Genomic DNA, 10,050 nt, shown 5'->3' with positions numbered 1-10,050 from the left:
TGTGATTATTTCAAGGCACATTCTCTATTAAGTGTCATAAAGTTACACATATGTGACAAGAAACTGCTGTTGTACAGAAAGCTAACTGGCAGAAGTGACAGAAATGTGTATTTGATCTCTATGTTTATGATAATTTTCTATCACTCATTTGAATGACAATATGAATCTGCAGCTTAGTTTCTCCAAAATGTTTTATAAAGGGGATGTAATTTCTTTATTCTCCTGTGACAGAGTGTACAAAGGGTGTTTTCAGGTAGAAGTCATAAAGGAAAAGAAAAACAAACTGATACTTCATTTTGGGATCTGAGATCTCCTGGGGAAATGATGGGAGTCACAGTAACTTCATTCATTAGATGAATGAACAAAAGGCAGAAGATATTGGGGAATTTTAGTCCTTGGTGTATGGGTTTGAAAGTTATAATTGAAGATGTAAATTTAACAAAAATAGGAGCACCTTGCTGGAACTTATGTTCTCTACTCCATTTGCTTAACTATCACTATTGAGGAGTTTTTATCTACATGCTGAACTCAAGCCTGAGCATTGGCAAAGAGCAATCATGTCAAAGCCTCAGATTCTATTACCACAAAACCCAACACATAAAACAAGCACTTAGATCAGGTATGTGTGTCTCCCAAGTTTAATCTGAAATGACTAAAATAGCCATATTACTCATGTAAAAAACGAGGAATAAAAGGTATTAAATTCTTAGATTTAAATAATCAATGAAATGCCCTTGGTTTTGCTAATTTACTTTACCTCTTCTTGAAATAAATTACTAGACTGAATGTGGAGATTCTGGGTCACTTTAGAATATTCTTGAGTACAAATTTAGACTACCAATTTTGTGCTAAATGTAGGTACAAAATATTTCCTGCTTTAAAAGCAAAATGCTAAAGGTTAAGTATTATGTCATTCAGAACATTTATAAGGTTTCACAACCATTGTTTTAACACAGAAATATGTTTATTAAACCCAACAAAACAAAATTATACCAGCCCTCAAGTTTTGTATTTTCATTTAAATAGGCAAACTCTAAAGCCACATCTTAAAAGATGTTTGTGCATCTATGTATTTCCAAAATACTCATATTTCAATAAGATTTTCACATTATATTCACCAACAGTATCACAAATGTTTTTTGTTTGTTTACGTAACTGTAAGGAACAATAATTCTAGAAACACTAGAAGAAAAAAGCATAGCAATGTCCACAGTTACAAGAAAAAGTGCACATTACTTGGTCACAATCACAGTCATTACTTGAAAAACTATATATAACAAGTAGTTAAGAAATATCACTGATGCCTAAACTTATCAAAAACTGAATGACATAAATTTTACATGAAATAAGGCAAATTCAGGAATGCACAAAGAATTTGTAATCCAACCAAAGCTGAACAACAGAAAAAAATTGTACATGAAGCATAAACTGATGTACTTCTCCCTAAATATCTTAAAAATAGACTTGCTTCAATGCCAAAGAAAACACCTTCATGTGTATCTAACACTATAAAACCATAAAGAAGAGCAAAGTGTGGGGAATAGGTGGGACCAGTTCATTGTAAGTTGCAGCTGCAGCCACCAAAGAGTTCTTCACATCATTTTTACCTAGAACTGTAAATCATACAAATCATATCAGGAGAGGTGGTCTTTTAGAAACTATTTCTGAGCTAGAGAAATGAAAATTAAACTACACACAAGAGTGCAAATTTTCAGATTGTCACTTGCAACCTCCACATTCAGTCATCTACATCCACGCGCTGCTAAGAGGGATGCCTGTAAGATAGCAGCAGCCATCTGGGGTGAGCTGGAGGAAACCAAGGTGTGACCCCCCCAATATGTCTTTTTTAATACGAAAACATTTTGTGATGAAGACCTGTGGTAAAGCTGCAGTGTTGCGTGGGATGCTTGAGATCAGAATGATTGCAGAAATGTAGGCTTCTCTTGGAAGTAGTTCCTGATATGATGATTTAAAGAACGTAGGCAAGGATTTTTGTCCAGCATCAAGTGTTATTTTGTAGAAAGAATTTGGAAAGAGGAGAAGGCAGAGGGATGTGGAAAAGGTACTTACAGTAGTTTCTCAAAACAGTTTTCTTTTAAGGACCTATGAAAAAGTTACCAAAGTAAAAATGACAACTTTGAATGAAAAACAAGTTTTCTTTTTATAAAAATTACATATATATATATTTTAAAATACAAGATCCTTTTCATTGTTATATCCTGTAGCAAGAAGACATTTTGGCTCTTTTTTTTTTTTTTTTTTTTTTTTTGGCCAGATACTGCAGCTCTCAGTCCAATAAGTCAGTAGCAAATTCCACTAATATTTCAGATGGATCTTGAACTATTCTTTATACCACAAGCTTCTTCAGTTTTATCCTTGAATTAGGAATATACAGCCTTTTATGCCCCAGATAGTTATGCTGACACTTAAACAAAAAGCAGTAGGCTGGACACAAAGTGTCTCAAGTACTTCAGAGGTCAGAGTTCCTTTGAAGCACCTTAACACATCACTTTATGGATCAAGGACAATGCGGCATAATGGAAAATTTCTCTTAAGACTGTGCAGTAAGAGCAGAAGCAGCTCTGCTGGGAAATCAAAATGTCATTAGTGGAAACTGCAAATTTAGACCTCAGTGAATAGGATCGTCATTTGAGTCAGTTCTGTTGTAAAATAAGATTTTCCAGTTCATCTGCAGAACGCAATAAAAATGCAGCTGATTCTCGATATCCTGCCACAAGCTGTCGCACGGCATTGATTTCAGTTGGACTCAGCTGGGGTCTGGAGCTTGAACTGCTGGATGTTCCTGTGCTAGTCGCCAACTGCCTCTTCATGCTGAGATCGGTGGGCCCTAGAAAAAATTACCACAAAATTAGACACAATTTTCATTCTAGTACTTTGAACATAAGCATAGTGCATTGTTGACTTAATTTATGTATTCTTTCATGAGAAGCTGATGCCTTTAATCAAATGCATCTCTCAGAAGGACTAAAAAGCAGCATCGTTATCGATGCACAGGGAGTGGCTGGGTATTCTCTTAGACTCCTTATCTAATTTCCGGCAATCACCACTCATTGTGGAAAGACAGGAAAGACTTTCTCTTTAACATGTGCTTTTAATAAAATCCATTTTTTAAGTTGACCTTCCACATGTAGAAATTTCTCTGCAGTAGTGTAAAATGATGGGATTTAGAAATATTTATTTGCTATATTTGTTAAATAATTTAGACCCTACCAATGCAGAAGTCAAAACACCCTAGACTGCAATAATGATGCTGAATTACAAACACCTCAATTAAACAAAAGGAAACTGAGAGCCCACAGAGTTCAATAACGTGTTTAGAGTTCAACTTTGAAGTAGCACAGTGTGGACGTGAATTGGGTACTTTTTAATTTCAGGCCAATATTTTTTTTCTGTTAGGTTTACTATTATTAAAATTGTAGACATATTAGAATGAAATTTTCTTTAGGAGTCTTCAATAAGTAAATGATTAGTACAAACAATGCCACAAAGAAACTGGACTTATTGTAGAATACTGCTTGAGGTATTGTTGACATCCCTTCTGTAGTTATTTGCAAAAACATTCATGTATCAAAACTTCTTTTCTTATGTGTACTTTAACCAAGTCTGGCTGGTTTGGCTCAGTGGATTGAGCGTCGGCCTGCGAGCTAAGTGTCGCTGGTTCGATCTTCCAGTCAGGGCACATCAGAGAAGGAAAACTCTGACTCCAAAAAACCTCCGCTGCCTTGCGGCATACCTCTTCAGGGGAAAGGCTAAGGGAGTAAACCCCGACAGAAAATCCAGAGCCGGAGTCCCTAAGGCGGTTTGACATTGTAGTCAACACCGGCAACTCCTGCGGCGCACCTGAAGCCAAGCTGTATTGACTCCGTCTTTCCCTTGGACCCTTCAGCTGCGAAGAGAGGGGGGGTCTGCTGCATGGGCAACAGCAGACCCTCCATATCACCCTGCCCAGGCTCTGTAGCTTCAGCTTCACTGGAGAGGACACTCCAGCGTCATCGCAAGATGTCGATTTAACACGGGAGGAGACAGATACCGTGTCACTCCCGAGTCGGACTGCACAGCCATTCTCGGCGGTGCAGATAGACTCTTAAGAAGCTACACCATCGTCTCTCGAGACGGACGGCTGCCGACGACGATGACGACTTTAACCAAGTCTTACAGATCTCATTTTTGACATCATTTGTAAATTTTTATTTAATAAGTTATATTTCATCATTTCTTATGTGTATATGTACCACATCTTCTTTGTCCAGTCATTGGTCAAAGGATGCTTATGTTGTCTCCATGTCTTCACTATTGTGAATAACGCTGCAGTGAACACAGGGGTACATATATCTTTATGAATAACTTTTCTAATTTTGGGGGTAGATACACAGAATACACAGAAAAGAGATTGCTGGCTCATATGGTAGCTCTATTCCTTTTTTTATTGTTATTCTATTACAGTTGTCACAATTTTTCTTCCTTTCCCCTTCTCTGTCAATTCCCACACTGTTGTCCGTGTCCGTGGGTCATTCATACATGTTCTTTGTCTAGTCCCTTCCCCTTCTTCCTACCATTGTCCCCTTCCTCCCTCCACTCTGGTCACATTCAGTTTGTTCTATGTTTGTATGCATGTTCATTAGATTCCTTTTATAGGTGAGATCATATGGTAGCTGTCTTTCATCATCTGGCTTATTTCACTTAGCATAATACTCTCTAGTTCCATCCATGTAGTCACAAAGGTAGGAGGAGTTCCTTCTTTCTGCCACGTAGTATCCTGCTGTGTAAATGTACCACAGCTTTTTTGATTCACTCATTCACTGATGGGCACTTAGGCTGTTTCTAGCATTTGGCTATTGTAAATAGTGCTGTTATGAACACAAGGGTGTATAAGTTCTTTTGAATTGGTGATTCAGGATCCTTAGGTTATATTCCCAGCAGCAAAATCATTGGGTCAAAAGGCAGTTCCAGTTTTAGTTTTTAAAGGAAATTCCATACTGTTTTCCATAGTGACTTCACCATTCTGCATTCCCTCCAACAGTGCAGTAGGGTTCCTTTTCTCCATATCCTCACCAGCATTCGCTATTTGCTGATTTATTGATGATGGCTAATCTGACCGGTGTGAGGTGATATCTCATTGTGGTTTTAACTTGCATCTCTCTGATGGCTAGTGATGCTGAGCATCTTTTCATATGTCTGTGGGCCCTCTGTGTGTCCTCCTTAGAGAAGTGTATGTTCAGATTGTTGGCCCATTTTTAGTTGGATTATTTTTTCTTGTTGTTGAGCTGAGTTCTTTGTGTATTTTGGATATTAGCCCCTTATGAGAGGTATTATTTACCCTTTTGTTGATTTCTTTCTTCTTCTTCTTTTTTCTTTTGCAGAGAAGCTTTTTAGTTTAGTTTAGTCCCACTCATTTATTTCTGCTTTTACTTCCCTTGCATATGGGTTAGGTTCACAAAACCCCCTCTAAGACCAAGGTCCATAAGTTTAATGCCTATTTTTTCTGTTTTATATATTGAATATCTCATTGTTTTAGGTCTTATATTACTCAAAATAGATTAAAGACTTTAATTTTTGTGTATGGTATTACAGAGCAGTCTGGTTACATTCCCTTATTCCCAACACCATTTATTGAAGAGACTTTCCTTTCTCCATTGTATGTTTTTGGCTCCTTTGTCCTTTTTCATTCCCTTAGCATAATACCCTCAAGATCCATTCATTTGTATTGTCACTAATGGGGCTATTTCATCATTCACAGACCAATGGAATAGAACTGAAAGCCCAGAAATAAATCCACACGTATGTGGGAAACTACTTTTGAAAAAGAACCATATGATTTCACTTATATGTGGGATATGAAACAGAAAGCAATAAGTGAACAACAACAACAAAAAAGAAACAAACAAGTTCATAGACAATAGTATGGTGGTTACCAGAGGGGAAGCGGGGTGGGTGGAGAATGAAGAAGGTAAAAGAGGTCAAATATATGGTCATGGAAGGAGACTAGACTCTGGGTGGTGAGCATACAATGCAATATACAGATGTTATATTATATACTTTTATACCTGAAATATTATATATATAGTGTTATATATAATTATGCTAATTACATATTGTATAAGGCTATTAACCGGTGTTTCCCCCAATAAATTTATGAAGTTATTTCTTAATCTTTAATTCAGATATTTGTGTTAAGACATTTTACATCCATTACTGTTGGATTATTAAGACTTTATTATATACCTAAGTGTTCACTGTTATAGTTCTTACCTTTCATTAACTGCTATAATTATTAAACTTGACTGAGTAATAAATGTAAAATCCTTGAATGCAGTATAACTAAGTACATAGATAAAGCCTTGATCAAAACTATGACTCTATAACTTGAAGGTATTTTAACAGATTTTTTTCTAAGCGTATAACTTTTCAGATAATGGTATTCACTTCATGAACTAAACAATGGATGTTATTTTATCCTTCTAGTTCTCCTTAAGGCATGGAGATAGGTCAAGACCCAACTCCCTCCACCCTCTACCCTGAAGGGAGAAGACTTCTGTCAGCTAGGAGGCGGTTGTCCCATGAGAGGGAAGTAGCTTCACTTGGAATTTAATTAGGACAGAGACGAAGCTAGCACACAAGAACTCTGACATCTGAGAGAAACTTATATCTACTTTTGCCATGGCCTTTCAAAGTTTTGATTATGTAGCAGGAGTTAGCTTCCACTTATTCATGTTATAAAATCATGCTACTGACATAGTGAGCTGGAAGGGAGAGATATAGGGAAGTCACATCCACAGGAAGAAATTACTGCACAAGCATCCAAGCAAATCATTAACAGCAATTAGTTTATTTGGAAAGTTCTGAGTGGATTTAAAAGGTGTTATAACATGAACTACTTAATTTATTTTCTTGACATTCAGGAATCCTAGTACCAGTACAAATCTTCATAAAGGAAAAGTTAAAAAGGTTTTCCCCTCAGCTATGTAGATCTCCAGTATCTAGGTGTCTGTTTCATTAGAAGGTGTAACAGTTCTTGATGGATTTGCTGTCCAACCAAGTTGCTCATAGGTGCCCTTAACTGGACTTGACAAAGGGTGGGACTAGGGCTCCAGTTCTTTTTTGGAGTGAGAGAGATTGTGATTTTATTCCTAGTAACACTCATTCCTTGGTATCTGTTGGGGGCCAGTTCCAGGACCTCCGAGGATACCAAAATCTGATTTTCAAGTCCCTTATATAAAATGGCATAGTATTTGCATATAACTTACACATATCCTTCCATATATTTTAAGTAATCTCTAAATTAATATCTAATAAAATGTAAATGCTATGTAAATAATTGTTATACTGTATTGTTTAGGAAATAATGACAAGGAAAAATGTACATGTTTTGTACAGATTTAACCACTGTAGGCCTAACTGCACAGCAAGTGTCAGCACCAACATAAATTTGTCTTCAGATATTTTCCACCTGGGTTGGTCGAATCTGCAGAAATGGAATCTGTATTACAGTTTATGGATTACTCTCCACAGTCAAGAGTTTAAGCTTCCAAACTAAGACAAGGCTTCGACTTTTTTTCAGTTCACAATTAACAAAGGCAAATCTATAGCTACCTCAGTAATTTAGAAGCCATTCACACCTCTGTCAGGTTTTCCAGAAGAACGGTGATTTCATTATCTTGCTTTCTTTTGTCTCTACAGGATCAGTATTGAGTCAATAAATCAAAACTACAAGGAATTATTTTGGATGAGTGTTTATTCAAATCTTCAGTTATGAGGTTAGGTAGGGAAGCAAAAATATAAGAAACAAAAATATTCACAGATGGACAAATTACTAAAGGTGCCTCCCAGCACTTCCCTCCTCACTAGGGACTCACACTGTCCCCCTTGGAGCCTCTGAACAGTTGGGTGGGGAAAGTAGAGCAGGATGACTGGTCCCATTTTAAAGTAGGAGAACCTGAGTTCCAGACAGGTTCACTGGCTTGCCTGAAGCCATGAAGAGACCCTGGTCCTTCCTGCACACCACCATGGCCCAGCTAGATGAGATCTGAGTAGTAGGCAGAGGTGAATGAATGGCTCCACAGGAAAAACAAGCAAAGGTGTGGGCACTTAGGGGAGCTGGCTAGAGCCAAATAAAGATCAGGATCTTTATTTTAAGTCAGAATATTTCTATTTAAAAATGTTCAAGATACTAAAAAATTCCCAAGAGCTCAAAGATGTTTGGGTTTAATATATCCTACTGATGTGGTGGCTGTTGGTTCCTTCATGGCTAGAGCCTCAATTTCATCCTAGTTAATTATATACCCTCAATAATTCTTATTGTTTTGTAGCAGTGATTTCCTCTGACTCTCAACATCTTCCATAAATGGCTATCCATCATGGATAAAGAAAAAGCAATACCAGAAACAATGACTAAATGTTTGCAAAGGCTACCTCAACATCCTTCTTGCATTATTCTTTGAAGCCAAGTCTTCCAATTATATAGTGTGTGTACCTGAGATCATGAGTCTCATCTGGTAATGGGTAATTCTGGATTCATAAGTTTGGAAGTGCTCCTTTCTCTTCTATTTTTTGCAAGAGTTTGATAGAATTCACCAGTAAAGCTCTCTTGAGCTGAGCTTTTGTTGGGAGATTTCTGATTACTAATTCAATCTCCTACTAGTAATCATTCTGTTCAGAATTTCTGTTTCTTCCTAATTCAGTCTTGGTAGGTTATATGTTTCTAGGAATTTATCCATTTTCTTCTAGGTGGTCCAATTTGTTGGCATATAACTGTTCATAGTAGTCTCTTATGATCCTGCGTATTTTGGTGGTATCAATTGTAATGTGTCCTCTTTTCAACAAATCAGCTTTTAGTTTTATTGATCTTTTTGATTGTTTAGTCTATTTCACTTATTTATGCTCCTATTTTTATGTCCTTCCTTCTACTAACTTTGGGTTTTGTTCTTTTTCTATTCCTTGAGGTAAAAGTTAACGAGATTTTTTTCTTTATTTCTTTTTTGAGGAAGGCATTTATTACTATAATCTGCAATGCAATTCTAAGAGGGAAGTTTAATTAGTCACAAATGAAGGTTAATCTGGAAGCTTTTCAATTGAACAGTGAAAAGAATTTGAAATATGGGTATTTACTTATGCTCTTGCATCAAAACCAAAAAACATTGCTGAGCCTGTAGTGTGTGCTCAAATTAATATGTCAACTTGAAATTTGTATGGGAATGGAGAATTAACTTCTTGTTTTAACTTTTGACAGTATGGGAAGTTTATTAAGTAGCTAGCCATTACTTGTGATCAGACAATGTTGGTCATTAGCAAAATAACTTTAGCACTGCAAACTCTTCACACAAAAGTGCTGTTTTGACTTCTAAGCTTTTATTAAATTCATCAAGAAACTTTGTCATTTCTGTAGCAAAATTTCCAAAGCTATTCATTGTTCGATAAGAAAGCTTGAGAACAGTTGTTCTTGTTCAGAAAAAATGTCAATTTTGGCCTTGACCTGAGAAAAACTGCAATAAAACAATACCACTAAGCCATCCATACTGCTGCGTGGTAGTACAAATTAGGATGTTCAAGTTCTATTTCTGACAAAATCTCATAGAAATGATGATGATGAAATTAATGAGGACAAGTGAAGTGGAAGTTGACACTGCTATTGTTTCTACAACACATGATAGTCAAATGCTTTCCACAATCTTCCTGCTGATAAATTGTTAAAACATAAGGCATTTGGTTCTTCCTTGAACTAACTGTACATTTGTCCAGATAAGCCTATCTCTGCTTCATGCTTCTTAGCAGATTCTACTTCATGTTGTACTGAATTAGTTTTTTAACTTTAAAAGTCTTTTCAGCTAAAGTTATTTCATTCATACTTTTCATAGATGCTAATTCTTCTGTCACTTCAAACTTACTGATTCTTCAAATAAACTACAGGGTAACATCTCAACTTATTAAAGGATAAGGAAAACCACTTGAAATCAGTTGACATGCTTTTCTGACTATTGATGTTGTCAATATCTCAATTTCTTCAACCCAAAATGCTAGTAGTCAAGCAAGTTC

At 36.4% G+C, this 10,050-nt stretch overlaps 1 protein-coding gene across 2 annotated transcripts in view; it reads right to left on the bottom strand.

Annotated features, from left to right (window-relative positions):
- Nucleotides 1-2,252: 2,252 nt before the first annotated feature.
- The window catches only part of NOL4 (nucleolar protein 4), a 287,019-nt gene continuing 279,221 nt past the window's right edge, over nucleotides 2,253-10,050 (bottom strand). For both annotated transcript variants that reach the window (XM_090285116.1, XM_090285117.1), the window contains one exon: nucleotides 2,253-2,848. In XM_090285116.1, coding sequence (XP_090141242.1) covers nucleotides 2,655-2,848 — 194 coding nt within the window. In that variant the 3' untranslated portion in view covers nucleotides 2,253-2,654. The remainder of the gene's footprint in view (nucleotides 2,849-10,050) is intronic.

The sequence above is a fragment of the Furipterus horrens genome, unplaced genomic scaffold (genome assembly GCF_987537825.1).
Source record: "Furipterus horrens unplaced genomic scaffold, mFurHor1.1.pri manual_scaffold_8, whole genome shotgun sequence".
Taxonomy (NCBI): domain Eukaryota; kingdom Metazoa; phylum Chordata; class Mammalia; order Chiroptera; family Furipteridae; genus Furipterus; species Furipterus horrens.
This window is presented reverse-complemented; position numbering and strand designations above follow the sequence as displayed.